Consider the following 22,184-nt stretch of genomic DNA (forward strand, 5'->3'; position numbering starts at 1 on the left):
CCTCAATAAAGCTGTTAAAAAAAAAAAGAAATGGAAAAACAGAAGAGGATGGCCTAATTCTTCCTGCAAATAGCTTTTAGAAACAAGAGCTAATCTCCAATTCTCTCTCTAAAAAAAACTCCACTTTGACTCTGTCTTGCTTGTTTCACACCGAGTTAGCGTGGAGGGAAGATGCCCTTCCTGTCCTGGTATCTCCTTTCCCGAAAGCCCAGGTTTCTGCCATCAACTGATGAGACTTCTTCCCTTCTGTGTATGCGCAGAGGCCAAAGCTCTTACAGCAAGTAGGGAATGTTAGTGGTACCTGGTTTCCCCTACTTAGCTATGACAATGCTCAAGTTTTATATAACTGTAGTCTTTTCTGTTTTTAAAAATCTCCAGGAAGAAAGTTATTATTTGGCTTGGCAATTTTTTTCTTATATTTAACCTAGGCTTTCTATACTTTAAACATATTTCCTCTTCAATTTTTTGTAGAAATGGGAGACAATTTCCTAGGTCTGCTCTGTGAGAATCCTTTATACTCTTGAACAACCTTTTCCTCTCTGTTACGCACAGTACCAGATGCTAGACACCCACCTTCCATTCTAACTGCCCAGGGGCCTGGGCACACAAACCCCAAAGACAGTTGTCCCCAAGAAGCTCAGTGTCTAGTGACGGTTACTGACATATAAACATAAAGTGAAATGACATCAGAGACTTCTGGGTGATGATGGCAAAATGAAGCCACGCCCAGAATTTCAGGTATTAATGAAGTAGGGGGAAAATGGGAAAAACACAAAATTCTGTCCATAGAGATTAAAAAAAAGAAAGGGAATTCAATCTTATGCCATTACCTTCAAAAGTCACAGAGAATGTCTCATCCCACTTTCCCCTAGAAAAAGAGCCTGAGGCGATGATAGGCTTACCTGGGAATGGTGGGCTGCTTTTTTGGGGGGATGGAGGAGCAGGAGGTGAAGCAATCCCAAGGCAGGAAAGGTAAGGAAAAGAGGGAATGAGGCAGGGGAGGAAGGAAAGCAAACACAAGATGGCATTTTACTGAACTGACCAGAGCTTAGCAAGAAAATAGAACCAGTTGCTCAGCCATCTTAATTTTTTTGTTAATCTGGTGAGTGAAATATCAGTTCATTATGCATTTAATTTGCATACCTCTGATTAGAAACGAATTAAGCATTTTTCCTCTTCATTGGCTTTTCAGGTTTTACTGACCATTTCACTGGTTTTTCCTGTTTTTCTTTTGAGCCTTTAGCTTTAGTTGTATATGTTAAAAAAACAAAGCTACTAATTTCTGGCTTATTTTTCATTTGCATTTCAGTGTCTTTTGTTGAACAAAAGTTCCTAACTAAACTGTCAAATGTATCAATCACTTTCTTTATCAATTTTTAAGTTAAGAAATGCTTTTGAACATGAGGTCATAAACATACAGAGTTTTAAAAATATTATATAGTTTTGCCCTTTCACATTTTGGTCTTTAATCTACTCGCAGTTAATTTTGAGCAGTATGAGGTAACAGTCTAACTTTTTTTTTTTTAATGTGGAGAAAGACTTGTCCCAGAGCCAATTAAAAGACTATTTTTTCTCCCACTGAGCTGCATTACTTACTTTTTCTTATGACAGATATCTATGTATACTGTGTTACTTTCAGAATGCTATTTCTGTTTCATTGATCTTTTCTTTCTCTTCACCCATTTGACACTTGTCTTAATTTCTACTGCTTTATAATGAGTCTTGAATTAATGTGGGAAGTAGAGCTTATCACCTTGGCCTTCAAGAATGTTTTGGCCGTTGGACATTAAATCCATAAATCAATTTGGAAAAAACTGACATTTTTACAATACAGAATTTCCAGTAGGATAAGTATGGTACTTTTTCCCTTTATTTGTCTTTTAAAATTACTTAATAAAATTTTATAATACCTTTATGAAGGTTTAGACTTATTTGGTTAATCTTATTGCTCTAGGTTCTCTATGTTATTGAGACCATTTATTTATTTTTTTAATATATTTTTTATATTGATACCATTTAAACTTCCTCTTTTTAATCATTTCACTTTGTATTTGTTGTTGATTTATAAAATGTAATTAGTTGAGTTTTTTATATTGATTTTTTAATCCAGAAAATGTGCTATACTATAATACTAATTCTCTTAATTTACCTGTTGATTCTTTAGGATTTTCTCTCTATGTAGACATTCACATCCCATATGAATTACACATAACATTGGTTCTTCCATTCTAACCCCTTTACCTTGGATTTATTTTTCCTTACCTTATTTCACCGGATAAGAACTCCAGTAGAGGACTGAACAGATTGGTAATGGCAGGCACCTTCTTGATCCCAATCTCAATGAAATGTTTTTAATATTTCACAATTGTGTATGGATTTGGCTATAGGTATTTTTGTAGATAAGCTTAACAAAGTTAGGGAAGTTTTATTTGATTACTATTTTACTGAGATTTTGTCATGAGTAAAGTTCAATTTTATCAAACACTTAAAAGCATCTGTGGAGATGATTATATGCTTCTTTTGAAATATGTTAATATACGTTATATTGGTTGATTTATTAATGTTAAACTAACTGTATTTCTAGAAGAAATCCATCTTAGTCTTGATACTAATAGCCAACTATGTCTCATAAATTCAAGATAAAAGTAAAAAATGTTTGTCATGTTATTGTAACACAGCTGTCACTAATTGAAAGACATTAATATCTTCAAGAAGCTCATCTACTAGTGACGGTGACCAATATGTAAACAAACAAATAAGATACAATAAGGATATTTCAATTATGTTAAGAATGCATATTTATCTTATTTCATTTTTAGACATCACAGGTGGATTATTGGCTGAGAAAACATTATGTCCCGATTCCAAGACTTACCTGGGATATCATTATGATACACATTCTCTGTTTGGCTGGTCACAAGCAAAATCTACCTTCTAGTGAGTAGCTTATAAATCTCCTTGAAGTGTTTTGTTTTAGTATCCACAATATTTTTTTTTAATTTAAGAAATAAGATAAGTTTGTTTAAAGCTGGTGTTACATGTTATTGTTTCTTAATTTATTCAAGGACCAGTAAATAATCTTCCTCTTCTAAGACTTTATCTTGCAGATTTATTATTTTATTACATGTTCCCATTGATTTTACAAGTATTTTTAGAATCTGTTGTTGCAATAGCACAAAAGCAGAGCAGAATGACCTTATTAGAGGCATAAAACCTTGTCAATGACGACTAAAGCTAAAATCTTAATTTCGGATAAATGTTAGAGACAATTTGGGGACAATTTTGTAATGTAGGAAGTAATTGTTAATACTCTGAGGTTTTTAGGGGGGCTGTGCACTAGTACTGCCTTAATCCTACTTCCTCACCTCTGAATAGAGCCATTTGAAGCCTGGTTAAATATGAATGGGTAAGCCCCCACCATTAGAGGCATAAATCAGGATTTGTGCTGCCGTAAGTTTAAGACACCAAGCGCCATACACTGAAAGCTTGGCAAACAATCCTCTTCTCTACTGGAATTAATAATCCCAGGTCCTGAAGCACCCTCTCAGTGCCACCCTGATTTATGGTGCTCTTCTGTGTTCCACCGTGTCTGTCTTTTCCTGTGTATCTCTATCTCGTAGTCTGCATTAGTAGAATTAGGTTCACGAGTTCAGGAGCAGAACACTGTGTTTCCATTTACTGTATGCTTGCCTGTCTAAAACAGGTGTTCATTCTGATTGAGGCTCATTGGAGTACTTTCACAATTTTCCATAAATATAGGCAAAATATATATGACTCATACAGTCAGCTTGTTTGATTTATAAAGTGAACTCTCAGGAATACTGGGTTTTAAGGTATCGGGATCAAAATAGAACAGATTATTTTGGTCATATACAAATATGTTTCATTTTTATGCTTTGGACTATAGCCATTTTCCTAGAGCTGTGAGTTCAGAGAGTTTAATGAAATCCGTTTGGTGAACATGATTGAGAATTACAGAGCTGAAAAGAACATAAGGGTCATTTAACCAGGATCTCTCTTACCTACTACTGAAAAAGATTTAGGTCTTAATTTGACTGAAAATGAAATTAATAAGCATATAGTAAACTTGATAGACAACATTCTGAATATATTTTTAATGTGGCTAATTTAAAAAACACAATCAACCCATGGACACAGACAATAGTGTGGTGAAGCCCTGGCTGGTGGGTATGGGGTAGAAGGGGTCGGGGGGGGGGGGGGGGGGGAAGGGACATCTGTAATTCTGTCAACAATAAAGATAAATTTAAAAAACAAACAAACCAGAATCAAGTGGTTTACAACTATTTGAGGTTTATTTATCTTATTTTTAAAAAAAATTTATTGAACTTACTGAGGTGACTTTTGTTAATAAAATTATAGAGGTTTCAGGTGTATAATTCTATAACAGATCATCTGGATATTATATTGTGTGTTCATCTCCCAAGTCAAGTCACCTTCCATCACCGTTTATCCCCCCTTTCCCCTTTTCTACCTCCCCACCCTCTTTCCCTCTGTGAATCAACATACTGTTACCTGTGTCTAAGTGTTGTTTTTTCTTTGCTTAATCACTTCATCTTTTTTACCCTTGTTTTAATAAGCCATTTCAAATTTCTATTGAAAAGGCAAGCACTCAGTTCTTTCGATTTTAGAATGTGCCACTCAGACCTACGTTACCCAAAGAACCACTAATTGTGTTTAACTCATGAAGGAATTTAGGCAAGAAGATGAGGGAGGAGGGGGAGAGAGAGAAAGAAGGGGTAGTTTAGACATGTATTCCTCTTCAATGTTGAAAATTATATTTCCGAACACTTCAGACCTCAGGGATAAAAAATGAACATGACTTCCAAACCCTGAACTTAATGAAACTCAAACAATGAAAACTACTTCCCAGGGGCATAAAAATAGTTTTATGTGGAAGCATTAGCAAGCTTCATCTAGAGAAGGCATAAAAAATGTTTACTGAATTTATTACTAGAGCCTCTATCATTCAATTCAATCTAACAATTTAACGTATTTCTCCCTCATTACTTTCCCCTCAAGAAACAAAATGTTTAGTCCTGGAGTTCTAGGTACCCGAATATTGTCTGAAACTGTGACTCAAGTCCAACCAGGGGGAAGCAGAGAGCTGCTAGGTACAGCGTGGGGAGTGCAGGAAGGAAATGAGCCGTTACTAAGCACTTGTTATGTGCTAGCTGGTTGAGAGATATGCTTTCATATATACACGTGTGTTTTTTTCATTTAAACATTATAACAACCCTGAGAAGTTAAGCATCCTTGGCCCCATTTTATAGTAGTTACGTAACATGCTCAAAATTACATGTGTTTTATATTGAAGAGCTACATGAAGTTTAAGCTACATCTGTTTGATTGCAAAACCCATTTCAGTTAACTTTTTATTTATAGGTTAGATTTTAAAATGGTTAAACATAGCACCAAATAAATTCCAACTTCTCCCTTAGCTATAATTCTGACTCTAACCCTAATGTATGAAAAGAAATATTGGGAGGGCCTGGCACAGTCCTTATTTTAGAAGCGAGTGATATAAGACTCTAACAGGGAATAGCTGTGTGACTTTGTCTAGGTAGCTCATCTTATATATTTGAATCTTTCCGGCCCCTACAGAATGCAATTAACGATATTCATCCTTCAAAACCTAATACCCTCCTTGTAAAACAGAATTAAATGTATGAAGTTGTCTGTGAGATGAGTCTCCATGCTTTACGACAATCAGTGTTTAAATTTATATATTTTTTCTGATAATTAAATTTAGGAACTTCATTTTTTGTTAGTCAAGGCTAAATGATATTTTTCTTTACATGACTAAACACAAATTAACATTCTGAGAAGTGTATCAAAATGGTGCGATTTTCATCTATTCCAACATCCCAGATAGTATTAAAGAAATTATCTTTTCTTCCTTCATGCTTTCAAGAAGCGTTTATGGAGCACCTGCTATGTGGCAGGCATTGTTCTATGCACTGAGGAATATATCAATAAACAAAACAGAAATAAGTCCCTGCCTTCAAGGAGCTTTATATTGTACTAGATTCTAGCAAATTTTTCCATTGCAAAAAGAGATATATCAGTTTTGTAAATAAATCAATTTTTAAAAATATATATTTTTATTGATTTCAGAGAGAGGAAGGGAGAGGGAGAGAGAGACAGAAACATCCATGATGAGAAAGTCATCATTGGACACCCCCAGCTGGGGATAGAACCCCCAACCTGGGCATGTGCCTTGACCAGGAATCAAACTGCGATCTCCTGGATCCTAGGTCGATGCTCAACCGCTGAGCCATGCCCGGCCAGACAATAAATCAATTTTTATTATGTATGTTGTACATATGTGGATTGAATCAACTGTGAGCGTTTCAATGAGGTTGTGAGACGGTTTGAAATAGGAGGTCAAAGGAACCCTAGAATATGAGTGATGATCAGAGTTAGGAGTGAGCTGAAATAGAGTGGAGACCAGATTTAGATGTTAAAGAAAAACAAAAACAAAAACCATCAAACATACATCTTAAATTCAAACAAAAGGACAACCAAAGCAAAAACTTATAATAATGATACTAAATATCTACATGTTATATTTCATATACATATAAGGTTTCACTAAGGAAATAGAATCAGTATCAAACGATAATTACTGGCATTTTCCACATTAGTATAAAAGTTGCCATTGCCACGTATTAAAAAACACAGAATTTTTTAAAATGTTGGTGCCCGGGACCCATTCCTAGATAGTCTGATTTAATTGATCAAGGATGGTGTCTTCCTTTTTTTTCCCTTTTAAATCTCTCAGATGTTTGTAATATGCAGCCATGGTCAAGAAACCCTGTACTACCTGCAGTGTAGTATGTAACTCATAAGAAAAGTTTAGTGTGAGAAAATCTGGTTGGGATGGTTAGCACTGGCTTTTTCCAGCTGTTTCACGAAATGTGTAAAATAGTTTACATACGGTAAGTTCTCTTTTTGTTCTCTTCATTCCCTCCATTTCATGTTCACACAGATTTATACCTTTCATAAAATATTTAAATTACATGAAATAGGGACTTGTTCATATGTTTTAAGATCATGTGTTTTTTGGGGAGGTAAAAAAGGATCTTTTTAGAATAATACTAAAGAAATTTTTCTTATGTTTTCTTAAGTGCTTCTCAAAACACTACAGGAAAGCGTGCATTTGTTTTGAGCCGATCAACATTTGTTGGGAGTGGGAAATACACTGGCCATTGGCTGGGTGATAACTTTTCACGTTGGAGAGATATGCATATGTCAATCATTGGAATGCTAGAATTTAATCTCTTTGGAATTCCATACGTAAGTTTTAAAATTAAACATTCATTTAAATTAAGGCCTGTCCGTCAACCAGTATTATTTGGGGGTGCCAAACTACTTCTGTGAATATAAAGTGCACTCAAGTTTTTTTCAGGACATTATAAATAACACACTTCATATAGCCATTGTAGAATTGCCCTCAACCTATGCAGATTTTAAGAGAACCACATATTTCTTAAATATTTTTGTTTGTTTGGTTTATGTCAGTAAGACACTTGGTCATGGTAAAACTCGAGTGGTTTATTTCCTCTGTCATTCACTTCTGTCCTTAACCCATCCACAATTCTCCTACAACCTATTACTATGAGCTTTATAGATAATGTGTGAAAAAAGAAGGGATGGACAATTTGGAAGGAGGGATAGAAAGTTCACTCAGGGAGGAAGTGAAATTAAATCAGCAAAATATTCCAAACACACAGAAAAATACTTCCTTATCTGAGCTCTGGTGATAAACAATTTAGCTATGAAAGAATTTGCTGCTATGTTAACAAATTTTAAAGTTTTATTGTAGCAGATTCCCCACATCCCAATGATTTTCTACAAGAAAACATTTTTTAGAGCTACACTTGTCTTATTTTGGAAAGCTTTAAGTAAAGTTGCTGTAAACTCAAATTTAGTGAGAATAGCATTTGTTGTTCTAGTGATGGATTAGGTACTTTCAAAGAAGAATTGCTAAATAAATATTGAAAATGAAACACAGCTTCAAGTTTTGTCTAGACTAGAAACTAACAGAGGCAAAACTTATAATATAAGCGGCCTCAGAGAGAAAGAGAACATGACCTGGTCTTTCTCCACTGAAAATCGTAGAGTTTTAGTGGAGTAGATTACAACCCCCATGGTTTGGGGAACTAACATTTTTATTACAAGTGACATGTTTTAAAACTCCATGCTTTATTTTTTCATGATATTTTTTTGCCTACAAACTTCAACATTAATTGAATTTGGAGGTTAACGATTACATTTCTGAGAGAACAAGAGTTCTGGAATAAAACAATTTGAAGACTGAGAGAGGCCTTCATTAGATAGAAGGAAGCAAAGTATCTGTAAGTTTATATGACACAGAAAAGGGCATAGTCAGGTGCAATAATCCTGCGTCTTTTGTTTCAATCTGAGTGATTAACCACTAGGGATTTAAATTAGCTAAATGGCCTATGTCTTTAACTCTCATATTGAGATAGGAAACTTACAGTACTGTACTTGGGGGAAAAAAGCATTTGTCAGCATATTGGATGACCTTCAAGGCTTATACTGTCATGTAGCCCATAGTATTTTTTTTTTTATCAAGGTGAACAAGAGGGAATTGTCACTATTTTATTCCAAATGTTCTTCTCAAAGAGGATTTTTCACCTTTCAATTCCACATTAAAAATTAAAAATAATGTATCCTAAAAATTTCAGTGCAGGTTTTATGGCAAAATTAATAAGTGATATATTTTGAAGTCATAAAAATCTTTCCCAGATTGGAGCTGACATATGTGGCTTTAATGAAGAGACAACTTATGAACTTTGCCTGCGTTGGATGCAACTTGGGGCATTTTATCCCTTTTCCAGAAACCATAATGCAATTGGAAATAAGGTGAGTGAGAGTCAGTGTAAGTGATAGCTGCTATACAGTATTTAGTATTAACCTCTACTTAGGAACTGGGATTCAAAAATACATATAGAATTATAAAAATAGGAAGTAAGTCAAACTGTTTATAACATAGTTGTCAGAATGTGTAATTTTTTTTTAAATTTACATGTTACTGATTTTATCAAAAACTGAGAATAACTAGAAATAAATGTTGGCGAAGTAGCTTTTCTACAGTTGTCCTTGAAAATGCATTATTTTTTCTTTACATTAAATAATTTTTAATTTTTCAATTACAGTTGACATACAATATTATATTAGTTTCAGGTGTACAACCCAGTGATCAGACATTATATAACTCACTAAGTTATCACCCTGATAAATCTAATACCCATCTGACACCATACATAGTTACTACAGTATTATTGACTATATTCCCTATGCTGTACTTTACATCCCCATGACTATTCTGTAACTACTAATTTGTATTTCTTAATCTCTTTACCTTTTTACCCATCTCCCCGGCCTTCCTCCTATTTTAAAGCAGTCCCTTTAACATTTCTAGTAATATTGGTTTGGTGGTGAAAACTCCTTTAGCTTTTTCTTGTCTGGGAAGCTCTTTATCTGACCTTCAGTTCTAAATGATAGCTTTGCTGGGTAGAGGAATCTTGGTTGTTGGTCCTTGCTTTTCATCACCTTGAATATTTCTTGCCACTTCCTTTTGGACTGCAAATTTTCTGCTAAGAAATCAGCTGACAGTCTTATGGGAGTACCCTTGTAGATAACTAACCGCTTTTCTCTTGCTGCTTTAAGATTCTCTCATTGTCTTTAACTTTAGGCATTTAATTATGATATGTCTTGGTGTGGGCCGATTTGGGTTCATCTTGTTTGGGACTCTCTGTGCTTCCTGCACTTCTATGTCTATTTCTTCACCAGGTTATACAAGTTTTTTCACCTAGGTTTTCAATTCCTTGCTCCCTGTCCTCTCCTTTTGGTACCCTTATGATGTGAGTGTTGGTATGCTTGAAGTTATCCCAGAGGTTCCTTTTACTTTCCTCACTTTTTTGGATTCTTTTTTTCTATTTGTTGTTCTGATTGGGTTTTCTGCTTCCTTATCTTCCAAATCTCTGATTGGATCCTTTGCTTCATCTACTCCACTGTTAATTCTAAATTATGTTTCATTTAAGTTCATGTATTCTTCATTTCTGACTGGTTATTTTTATGTTTCCTATCTCTTTGTTGAAGTTCTCACTGAGATTATTGAGGGTCCTTATAACCAGTGTTTTGAACTCTTCATGTGGTAGATTACTTATTTCTATTTTGTTTGGTTCTTTTCTTGAAGTTTTGTTCTGTTCTTTCGTTTGTGACTTGCTTTTTTGTCTCCTCGTTTTGACAGGCTCCTTGTTTTGGTTTCTATTAGGTAGAGCTGCTATATCTCCCAGGCTTGGTAGAGTGACCTTATGTAGTAGGTGTTCTGTAGGGTCCAGGGGCACAGCCTTCCTGATTACCTGAGCTGGGCATTCCAGGTGTGCACCCTGTGTGGGCTGTGTATACACATTTCTGTTGTAATTGAGCCTTGATTGCTGTTGGCATGTCAGTGGCAGTGATTTACACCCTCAGGCCCATCAGCTGCAAGGACTGGATGCACCCATTGTGCAGGATCAGCTGTGCAGGGGCTGTCTCCACAGAGCAGGACTTATATCAGTGGGGCTCTGGTGCCCGCTGAGTCTGCCCCTTGAGTATGTTGCTTGTGCAGGTGGTTGCATGGTACTTCAACAAGGTCTAAAGCTGTCCACTGAGTGGGCTGGTTCTGGGGCTTCCCAGGAGGTGCAGGCCAAAGTCAGCTGCCACCTATGTTCTGCCCGGTGCCTTCTGGCATGAGCTACAAAGTGATCTGCAGATAGCTGCTACTTGTGCTAGGTTTAGAGGTGCCCAGGAGAGAGCAAGTTGTGAGCCAAGGCTGGGTGCCTCTAGTGCTGGGCCTGAAACCACTTAGTGAGAGGTACATAGCATGATGAGGCCAGATACTGCTTGTTTGAGTAATTTTAGGAAAATCTGAAGCATGAGCCAAGATTAGCTATTTGTGTGGTAAAGCCACTGGAAATAGCTTGGGTCGGCTTGAATCTTGGGTGGGGCAGGGTCTCAGGGAATTGCTAGGGCAGGATTACAGTGTTAGCTGGGTTGATGGAGACTCAGACATGGTGCCTGCTGGCCGACTCTGTTGGGGGAAGGCTCAGCACAGGAACAGTGGCTTCTGTTAGCACTTCTCTCTGGGAGGAAGCTGCCCTCCAGCTCTTGCCCTGATGCTAGATAATTCAGTTCCTCCCTGTATGTCCCTGATGTCTTTCCATCTGCTGCCCCAGCACTGGAGCTAAGAGAGAAGGAGTCCAAGTAAGTCTATGCACAGACCCTTTAAGAGGAAGTGCCTGGGACCCCAGCAGCCCTCTGTTCACTCAGCCACAATCCCTGCTGGTTTTTAAAGCCAGAAGTTATGGGAACTTCTCTTCCCAGCACTGGAACCCTGGGATGGGGGGCCTAGTTAAGGACGGGGGATCTTCAAAGCAGAGCTATCCCTCCCGATTTTTATCCACCACGTGTGTGTGGGACTAGTCTGTTCCGAGTCTTGGCCCGTTCTAGCAGTCTTGATGTGGATTCTTCTTTGTATCCTTAGTTGTATGACTTCTGTTCAGCTAAATTTCAGGTTATTCTGAATGATAGTTGTTCTGTAGTTGTAATTTTTATGTAGTTGTGGGAGGATTTGAGCACCACTTTTACCTACATGGACATTTTGACTGGAACTGAAAATGCATTGTTGATAATTTCTAAAAGATGGAACACATTGCATCCTTTTAAATAACCTGTTAACAAAGTTTACCTTTATAACATAAGGTAGCTACAGACAAACCTGTGATATGGATAGCTATCTTTCCTTAGTAGCTCACAATCTATCAAATTTTCAGCTCTTGTTTTGATGTCAGGCAGATATTCTAGTATGATCTGATACAAGAGTCTCTCTTCAGTCTGAAGGTAAAATCATTCTTCAGTCAATAGCTGTGCATTTGCCCTCTCTCTTGGGGAGAAGGTATAGTAATGATCTTTCATCCAGAAATTATTTGAAACTTTTCTGTTAGCTGGGCATACAAACTACATACCACATACAGCAGTGGGCAGATGTAAGTTTACTGTTGCTCATATGGGAAAATATATAATACAAGAATAAATAATAATACAAGAATAAACTCCGTGTTTCATGTTCTCAGAACTATAAGCCTACTTTTGCCCATCCCTGTATACTATGTAAAGTGTATGTAATGTATTTAATTGAGAAACAACTCTGCAATAACTATTATAGTGAAAAGCTTGGAAATTGAAAGTAAACGTATTTTTAAAGTGTTCTGTTTCTCCCTAACCCCTAAGGAGAAAGTAAAGTAATACTTAAAATTTCCCATTTCAGGTAATAAGTCTATTGAAATGTTTCTCTTTTATAGGAACAAGACCCTGGGGTATTTGGAGAAGAGTTCGCTGCAATTTCTCGTTCCGCGTTAAGGATTAGATACTCATTGCTGCCTTACTTATACACCCTCTTCTACCATTCCCATACCAGTGGAAATACAGTGGTCCGAGGATTGATGCATGAGTAATTGTCCTAGCCTTAGATTTTCTGCTATATAGATCCTAGAAGCCTGGTTTCTCCTACTAAGGGAATTATTTTTGTAATAAATAAGTATGAAAATCAGGTTTTTTCCCCATTGGCCATAATTAGAAAGAGTTTGCAGATTTGAAGAATTTAATTAAGAAAACCCTTTCAATCACTTAACAAAAACAAAAGTTGTGTCTTGCTGTGTAAAGAGTGTGGAATACAGAAAAACAATGAAACATGGCCCCTGCCCAGAGAAAGCTGGGAAGATCACAACTAAAAGGTTTGAAAGAAACTGAGTATAATATAGAACGTTGTATATTTATGTCCCAGTTATGTGGCATAACCTATAAACATTCAAAGAAAGGCAGGGTCAATGTGAAATGCAATGGACATCTCTGTGAAGGAGATGGGATTGATGCTGAATCCTTAAAGGCTGTTTAAGGTGCAAAAAGGAACAACAAAAACTTAAGACGATTTGATTGCCTGGCACTATTTCAACCTTAGCTTTAATGCCCATTTATCTTCTGATCAGGGAAGACAGCAGATTCCAGTCGCTTTACTTGATGATGAGATTTTATTCCTAAAACTCTGCTTGTCCCTTAAACCTTTCCCTATTTTTATCTTTTTGGTTTTCTTGGTGAGCTTGAGGTGGTTGAGTAAGACTTTAGCTACTTATGCAAGACATTAATTGGATTAAGTTAATGATTTTTCACCCTGAAAACCCAGATTTACATCAGACCCTCAGACTCATGGAATTGACAGAGCATTCCTTTGGGGGCCAGCTTTAATGATTGCTCCAGTGCTTGAAGAGGTAAGTACTAGGCTTTTACATCAGCATGATAGAGTTATTCCCTGTAGTTTACCTTGGTGCCACTTGATACTTACAGCCAGTCCAGGTTTGCCATGGTCTCCTGCTTTTCTTACATCATTTTCATTCTTTTATTTGAAAACTGTGTATTTATATGTTTATTTTATCTTATGTAAAATATACTTCATGTTAAATAAATCTCAACAAAACTGAAATATATGCTTTTGCCATTCAGAGATTCTGAAATTGATTTCAAGATAACTTGCAGAAGATTTTGACCCCCAAATATAAAAGGAATAGAGATAAAGCACTTTGTTCACCTATGCCAATATCCTAGCAATAAAGTCTATTTTGAGAACATCAGTTGCTTCACTAGACTTTTTGGGGGGAAAAAACCCACAAAATAACAAATTCGTCTTTCATATTCATTTTCCCTTCTCCTCCAGACAGCTCTTACCCATACCATACTTTAGTCACAAAGGGAGGGATAACATCATTGAAATCTGAAAGAACTCTGGGGGTAAAAGCCACACATGCAGGAGAGCAGGCAGGCTCAATATCATGGGGATGCATTGACAGCAAATAAGTGCAAACTTTTGGGACTTAATTTTAAAATTCCCAGAGGTAGAAAAAATACTTTCAAGGCTGCCTGTTTATTGTGTCAAATTTCACTAGCTTTGAACTTGTCACAGTTACACAAGAACTGAAATTGGGCCTTTATGGGATTCTTCAGAGCAACTATTTTCTGTATTTCTGGATTGTTCTTTACATATATGAATATAAACATGAAATGTACACATAATAATATATATATAACATATACAAGAACAAACCTGTATTTAGTAAGAACTCCAAAAAGTTTTTAAATTAAGTACTTCATATATTACATTTTTATCAACTGTATCACAATCACCATTGAGCTAAAATGCCACAAAGTAATTGCATGGTTAGTAATAGAATATATCTACATGTACTGAGACTTAATATTTTGGAATAGAGCAAACCTAATTAGGCTTTTTAGAAAATATCAAGAGTGTACATTAAAATGTCATAATCTAGACATGAAACATTTTCTGATAGATCATGCACGTTTCATGGAGATTCCCTTGCTCTACTGCAAAATCATGCATGAGTTGACTAGTACTTGATTTTAACGGTAAATATGATAGGATTCAATGTCCAGAGAGCCAAATGTATTTTTGCTGGAATATTTTAACTCAAAATTTTTTTTGAAAGGTCAAATGTTTGTGTTTGTTTTTTTTTTTCACAGGGAGCAAGATCTGTGTATGTGTATTTTCCTGAAGCAACCTGGTTTGACTTTTATACAGTATGTATTTTATAGAAAAAAATAACATAAATCTATGAACTCAGGGATTTATATGCTCTTTTATTCCCGCTTTTATATGACCTCTAGAGCACTGGACTGTGTAATTCTGATAACTTGGTTCTTTGTGAAACCCTTTTGTGTACAATTGTTTGCTCTTCTCAAAATGGTAGAATTAGGCCATATATAGATTGGTGAATATTTAAGAGGAGCGATAGAATGAATTTTTTTAGAAGTAGAGTAGATATTTATTTTATGCAGCCACTTAAATTCTTAAAAGCAAATGACTCTACATAGTGATACTTCCTTGTAGCAGAGTATAACAGACATTGTAATTTATGAATCAGATACTTTATCTTGTTTTGTTGTTTTTTTAAAATATATCTTTATTGATTTTAGAGAGAGGAAAGGAGAGGGAGAGAGAGATAGAAACATCAATGATGAGTCATTGATTGAATCCCCAACCCAGGCATGTGCCCTGACCGGGAATCGAACCCCAATCACCTGGATCCTAGGTCAGTGCTCAACTGCTGAGCCATGCCCGGCTGGGCAGATATTTTATCTTGTAGGAACAGAAACCCATTCAAGCTTGCTCAAGTATGGGGTTTATTATGGGGATACGCATGAAATGACAAAAGGGATCTTATGGAAATCTAAGAACAGCAACTGTAGTAGCACTGGATTTCCTGGAGAAATTCACTACTCAATTGCAAGTTTGTGAAATTTCAGCCCATGTTGTGCCATTACCAGGACTCAACATTCCATGGGACCATTTTTATTTTATTAACAACTGGCTTCTAAAGGGCCTCCGCTTCTAATGGACTCTATATTTTGGACTTATATTTTATGGAATTTTAGACTTATATTTTGGACTTACATTTTATATTTTGGGCTATATTTTAGTACATATTTTGTGCTTCTGTGATAAGAGGGCAGGTTTTCCCCCCATGTTTTATAGTTCAAATTCCCAAGAAATATAATTTCATTGATCTAACTAATATTTTGTACATAAGGTACACCTAGTCTACGGTCTCCATGATGAGGCAAAACAGTGGAATGTGAGGGAAGCAATGTGACACCTCTCCTATAATTGAATTCTTTTCTCCCATTCTTTTAGTACGTTTTGATGGGCATTAGCTAATTTCACCTAGTCTTCAAGAAATTTTTATGGTAATAAGTTTAGGTGATAAAGATAAGACTAAGACCACATTTGAAGAAAGGATATGCAATCCATTTTCAAATTATCAGTAAGTTGTGAATGGGGGAAGTGGTATTAAGAATTTTCCATTCTCACCCGGCCGGGCGTGGCTCAGAAGTTGAGCATCAACCTGGGATCCAGGAGATCAGGGTTCGATTCCCGGTCAGGGCACATGCCGGGTTGAGGGCTCAATCAATGACTCTCTCATCATTGATATTTCTCTCTCTCTCTCTCCCTCTCCTTTCCTCTCTCTGAAATCAATAAAGATATATTAAAAAAAAAAAAAGAATTCTCCATTCTTGAGGTCAGGTTATTATATATGGTATCTTAAACAGTTAAAACAATAGTTTTTAAATAATATTCTATAAAGATGCTTCATAAATTTCCTTAAATATTTGCATTAAATTTTATTTCTTAATAAAATTTATTTTAAAAGAGTATAATAAAAATGCTCACACGAACGTGTTATTACATCAAATTTTAACACTCTGGAGCCCAAAGTTAACTTGTACTCCTGTCGTTTAACTTTTTCGTAAGTAAATGTAGTTCTACAGTTGAACTTCTGAAATAAGTACATACTAATAAATCCCACTTTCATGCGTTTTACATACTGGAGTTCATGTAAGTTTTTTCCCCTTTTTTAAAAACACTGATACAGACATTTAAGTCACCTTCTCTATTAGTGAATTCCATGGGTGCTTTGTTGCATTTAAACAGAAGCTCAGCTTTTAAGGTCTTGTGTCTCCTGAAACCTAGTACCTCTCCCCAGTCATGGATGTGGAGTGGGTGACTCTGGCTTGTTCCGTCCAGGGGCAGCGCGTGTCGCCTTCCTGGCTGAAGCAGTCTGTGGAGGTCCCTGCTCCTCTGGACGTCATCCCCCTCTTCATTCGTGGAGGACACGTGCTGCCAGCTCAGCTCCCGGCCAGAACGACAGCCCTGAGGTAGCCGCTCCTCCTGCCGGGCCCCGTGGACTGGGATTTGACACGTGCTCAGGCTTCCTTCCCGGGCAGCGAGTGGGAGGCCAGCGCAGGCCCATGCGTGTGTTTGGACATGTGTGTGTATGAGCCAGTGTGCTCCTGTGTGCATGCGAGAGAAAGAGAGAAAAAGAAGAGAAGGGAGACAAGAAAAAAGGAGGGAGAGGTTAGCAGACGATGTGCTTGAGCATTTCATCCAGCTCTAAGCTGTCCTGCCCTTGTTACCTTGAAGACAGCCGGCGATTTCTAATTCATGAAACTTCTTCTAGGTTTTATATGAAGGCTAGGTCAGGGTCTTCATGCTTTTATTCATTTAGGTTAGGTTTAATTCATCTTTTTCTTCCTCCATAGGTTTATAATCAAAGATTTTGACTAGCAAACAAGCATAATATTTGGCAATAATAATTATTTTATAGTTCTATTTTATATCAAAGATTCATAATAGCAAATCAGAATCTCTAATCAGCATTAATTGAAAATAGAAGCAGTTAAAAATATACATCATTATTAGAGAGAAGTTTTGGAAAGACATTGTATACAAAATCCAAATATTTTCCTTAAGGAATTCTCACGGTAACTCAACTTCTCCGAGAGTAAGATTGTTTTATCACTTTCACTGTGCAGTTCTTTCTCTGTGCAATTTTGGGTTACCATGTGATTAGGATCAAATCCTTGAATTCTGTCTCCATTGTGGAATTACAAAAAGAGGGCACACAGATTCTGACACCTGAGATGTTAATACAACTCGCAGCAGGGCAGACTCTCCAAATTACTATTTAAGCTTCATTTCCCTGGAATCCCTTTGGTCATACTTTAAAATCAGCTCCCAGGATCCCAGGTCCAAAGACTTTGGCAACTTTGTAGCCAAGGCAAAGAGAGTGAGGGGTGTACCTTCAGTCAACATGGTATAATAATTATTTTGTCACTTTATTAATTATAAAATCCTTTACTTCTTTTTAATTGGAACACGTTTATGAGGCCTGTGCTATTGCAATCACTTTTCCCCCCTTAGACTGAGCAGTTAGGAGCAGGAATAGGTTACTAACGATGTTTTAAGTTTCCTGTCACCATAGGTATTCAAGGATAAACTAAGCAGAAATTTGGTAAAAATCTTTAAGAAAGGACTCAACATTTTTCTAGGTAGTTCCATGAGATGATAGGAGTTAGGTCCTTCTAATTCTGAAAATACAATTTTTATTCTTTTCCTACAGCCGTCTGAATCCTTTTAACCTCATAATTGCTCTAGATGAACAGGGCGAAGCATCTGGCTCCCTTTTCTGGGATGATGGTGACTCTATTGGTAAGTAGACCAACGTGTACAACAGTTGAAATGTTCTGGAATTCAATATGACTTTCCTTAAAATGAAAAATTGGAGATCCAGGCCAGTAAAGTAAGTATGATATAATGGACACCATGGCAAGATTCTGCTTTCCCCAATATTACTGTCCAGGAACCTGAAAATTTTCTCATGTCTGGCTACTCCTCTGGGTTAAGCCACACAGGTGAGACTGTTATCTCCAGGCAGGTTCTGACAAAATACATATATTTATGTTATCTCCAAGAAGGTACTAACAAATTACACTGTGGTTACCTGAGAGGACAGAGCATTTACTTATTAGTATGCTAAAATAAAATTTTTCTCAGTCATTTATTCTCACTTAGGAAGGAATGGAGATTTCAGTCTTAAGGAATCAGACTTTCGGTAGAAATTGGTGAGAACTTGGCTCTGGTGGCATAGATGTGAGGCCAGAGGATGGAAGAACTGTTGAGATTCTATGGGGAGGAGACATGGAGCATCGTTTGAAGAATTATTTATAGCAGAGGAAGGGTATAGCTTGAACTGAGAAAACAGGTCAAGATTCAGCCACTAAGGCACAATATCAGTTGTTTTGTTTATCTGTTTATCCCATATTCCCATTTTCTCCTTCAGTCTGATCTCATAGGTCAGCAAACTCTAGAAGAGGCTTTCCCGGAACAATAGAAATGACTTATATTGTTAAGAAGATAAGTACTTACTACATGCACGGATAAATATATTCAAAGCAGCCACATTTTAAAAACCAGAAATGGGCTTTCAAGGGAAGGGCACTGTCCCAGAGACGGAGATGCCTGTGCAGTTACTCCCAAGGACATTTCTTCCATCTTTCTTTCCTTCCCCCTCTTTCATAAGCAAGAAAGACAGGCGAGAAGGTGGGTCACTTTAATAAGGACGATGAAACGGTAGGAAAAGAGAATATGAAAAAAATATGAAGGTAAAAAGGAAGGACCGCTCCTCATTCTACTGTGGACAATGTGGCTGGTTCTGCGGCGGAAACAGAGGCTCCGAGGCGGCCAGAGCTTGTATTTCCATGACAATCAGCATTCTTTTGTGTTCTTTTTGCATTCCCCCCCCCCCCCCAGGGAATCACCTTAGGAAGCACTGATTAAATCACTAACACTTGAAAGGTGGTTTTTAAATTCCAGAGGACAGGGATTGAAATCAGAGAACCAGGGAGAAGGGTCTCTCCATCCCTCTGTGGTAGAGAGTTTGTGTAGATGGACAATGAAAGAGAAATGGGGGGGAGGCTGTCTACCAAGTTTTATGCTACATCCCTCCTGACTGAATTAAAGTGTTGAAACATGTCTAAAACAAAGCTCCTTGCTCTCTATTTTTCCGGATAAAGTAAGGATGGAAACCGAGGGGGGAAGCGGGAGGCAGGGTGAGAGGATGAGGCTGGCTTCACCACGTTAGCTATTGTTCATTTTCCAAAGACCATCATGAAACATCTAAGTTTGAGGCCACTGATTATTCAGTTTTTCTTCTTCTTGGCAATTGTGAGGTAATTTAGAGGATTCCAAGAAAAAGGTTTAGGCAAGATCTGTGGGCTTTGGAGTTTGACTGATCAGAATTTAAATTTAAAAAAATAGTAAACTTAAAAGATAAAATTGACCTTTGTTTTCTAATGTTAATACTTATTTTGCAGATTCTATTGAAAGGGAAGAGTACTTTTATGTTGAATACAAATTCAGTAACGTAAGTTTAAACATTCAGTGTCTGTTCTGACATAATTGTTTTTTATGAAGAAAATATATTCTAAAGGATTTTAAAAGTATTGGCAATTCTCTAATTTGAGCTGTAAATTTCTGTGTATTATCATGATTTGTTTAAAATTCTTTTCTCTCCTCAACAACAGAGAGCTCTGAAAGCAACTGTGATAAAAAACGGCTACCGTGGAATTACAACTCTGACATATAGCACTATTCAGATCCTTGGTTTCACTTCAAAGCCAAATGCCATTTTGATGAATGGGAAAACCATCCCAAGCAACACAATACAGTATAATTCCAGTGGGGTAAGGTTTAAACACTGTTGACTTAAAAAGCAAATTTTCCTTATTAAATCTCTGGGGCTAATCATTGAATTTTCCCTGAATGTTACTTCCTTGCAAAAGACACAGATCACATTTCTAAAATGACAACTTGCATGTTTCTGAAACTCGAGGAAGAACAATTAGCATAGACTTTTATTTCTACATAAAAGTATGCCCATGTCAGGTCTAGATACTTTATTGGATTAAGTATCACAGACAATATCATGCAAGGCTGGTGTGTTCCTTAGCCAATATAACATCAAGGATAAATGGGTCGCTAAAATAAATGTTTATAGAAAACTGGAAGTGAAGGTTCTGGATAGACTGTATTTTAATTTCTTAATTTAACAGGTGAGAAAACTGAGCATCAAAGGAGGTGAAGTTACTTATGAAGGTCATGTACTTTAATAAATGATGGAACTAAGTCTTGACCTTGAAACTCCTGAAATTTCACAGCTCTTTCCTTCTACTCTGTTCCATTTGGAAATTAAACATTTATTATTGAGCTCCTAGTAAGACTTTTAAAATGTGTATTTGCTATAAAAACATGCTCATAGATATAAGACATAATCCCCATCTGTGAAGAATTTAATAGTAAGCAGAGTAGACACCAAAGCCTTAAATAGGCGGAATCTATAGATTTCAGAGCTTCTGAAGCCTTCATTTCATTTCTAATACCTTTACCATACAATGTAACATAATGGTTTTTTATACTTGCTTATGATACTGAATTTTCATTTTCTTCTGTAAAATTAAGAAATAATTGATGACAAAGTCATTTGAATAATCTATTCAAAACTTACTTTTTTCTAATTGAATCGATTTTCAATCTGGGGAATTTTGTTGAGTAAGTTGTTTAATATTTTAATCATAATAATCTTTATTAGTTGAAGTTTCATGATTTACAGAAGACTTTTAGCAACATGAACCTGTTTGATTCTCAACATGCTCTTGGGTATAGATCTGTATGCCCAGTGTTATCATCCAGATTTCAAAGAGGAAGAAACAGTGTCTTAGAGGGAGTGATGTTGCAGTTAGTAAGAAAGTGCCAGGAAACCTGAGCTGTCTTTCCTTTTCCCTCTTGCTCTTTTTCTTTTCTAAGCTCCTGAGTTCCTGGTAAACGAAAAGTGATTGATAGATCAGGAGAAAAAGAAAGAAAAAGAGGGAGGGAGGGAGGGAGGGAGAGAGAGAGAGAGAGAGAAAGAGAGAGAGAGAACGAACTTTGGTTCCATGTATGTGTGTGGCTGATCTTGAATAAGAGAAAATCCCGGAAGAATTTGATAAAGTTCTGTAGGATACAAAGATCTCTTTTGAATAAAATAAGTTGTTTAATTGGAGTAACTTATATTGTTAGAGCCTGTGACTCACTTGATAACTGTAATTTATTCCAATATATATTATAAATTGGATATATTATATATAAAATATATAATACATATTACATGTAAATATTTAAGTTATCCCTTAACACTTGATTATATTTGGTTATCTTTATAACACCATACATTAATTCTAATGACTTCAACTATAACTAAAATTCTTTACATTGACTTCTGCTAATTTATTTCTTCTCTCATCTGTTACAGAAAATCACTTTACAGATATCTGCACCCCTTTTCCAGGAGTTGACCATTTCTTTTGACTACTGAACAAAATTAAATACCAAAACAACAATAATGAAAAGTTATCTACTGTAGTTATTTCAGACAACTAAAAATTATTTGAATAATATAGAAATTGTTGTTTAATTTGAATAGCAATATTATTAAAGTATTTCAATCTTGTGTGTTGTCTGTGTGTATTACTCAAATTCTCTGACATTGTCTCTTACAAATACTGGGCAAAATTCTGGATAAAACTTCCTCTACCTTATAAGGACTGATGTATGTTGAAATTTGAGCTGATAAGTAAGATTATGTTTTCTAGTCTTCAAAGCAAATCTTTGAAAAATCCGTTGTGGTAATTTTCAGTTAAGTAGAAAGCTT

At 36.3% G+C, this 22,184-nt stretch overlaps 1 protein-coding gene across 1 annotated transcript in view; it reads left to right on the forward strand.

Annotated features, from left to right (window-relative positions):
- Positions 1-21,878, forward strand: part of LOC107528362 (sucrase-isomaltase, intestinal-like) — an 85,910-nt gene extending 64,032 nt beyond the window's left edge. The window contains exons 13-23 of the mRNA XM_016201439.2: positions 2,820-2,937; positions 7,149-7,317; positions 8,794-8,910; positions 12,393-12,541; positions 13,271-13,355; positions 14,623-14,679; positions 16,685-16,815; positions 18,060-18,148; positions 19,813-19,862; positions 20,023-20,181; positions 21,786-21,878. Of these exons, the coding sequence (XP_016056925.2) occupies positions 2,820-2,937; positions 7,149-7,317; positions 8,794-8,910; positions 12,393-12,541; positions 13,271-13,355; positions 14,623-14,679; positions 16,685-16,815; positions 18,060-18,148; positions 19,813-19,862; positions 20,023-20,181; positions 21,786-21,848 (1,187 nt within the window). The 3' untranslated portion in view covers positions 21,849-21,878. The remainder of the gene's footprint in view (positions 1-2,819; positions 2,938-7,148; positions 7,318-8,793; positions 8,911-12,392; positions 12,542-13,270; positions 13,356-14,622; positions 14,680-16,684; positions 16,816-18,059; positions 18,149-19,812; positions 19,863-20,022; positions 20,182-21,785) is intronic.
- The last annotated feature ends 306 nt before the right edge of the window (positions 21,879-22,184 follow it).

Source organism: Miniopterus natalensis, chromosome 2 (assembly GCF_054644295.1).
Source record: "Miniopterus natalensis isolate mMinNat1 chromosome 2, mMinNat1.hap1, whole genome shotgun sequence".
Lineage (NCBI taxonomy): Eukaryota > Metazoa > Chordata > Mammalia > Chiroptera > Miniopteridae > Miniopterus > Miniopterus natalensis.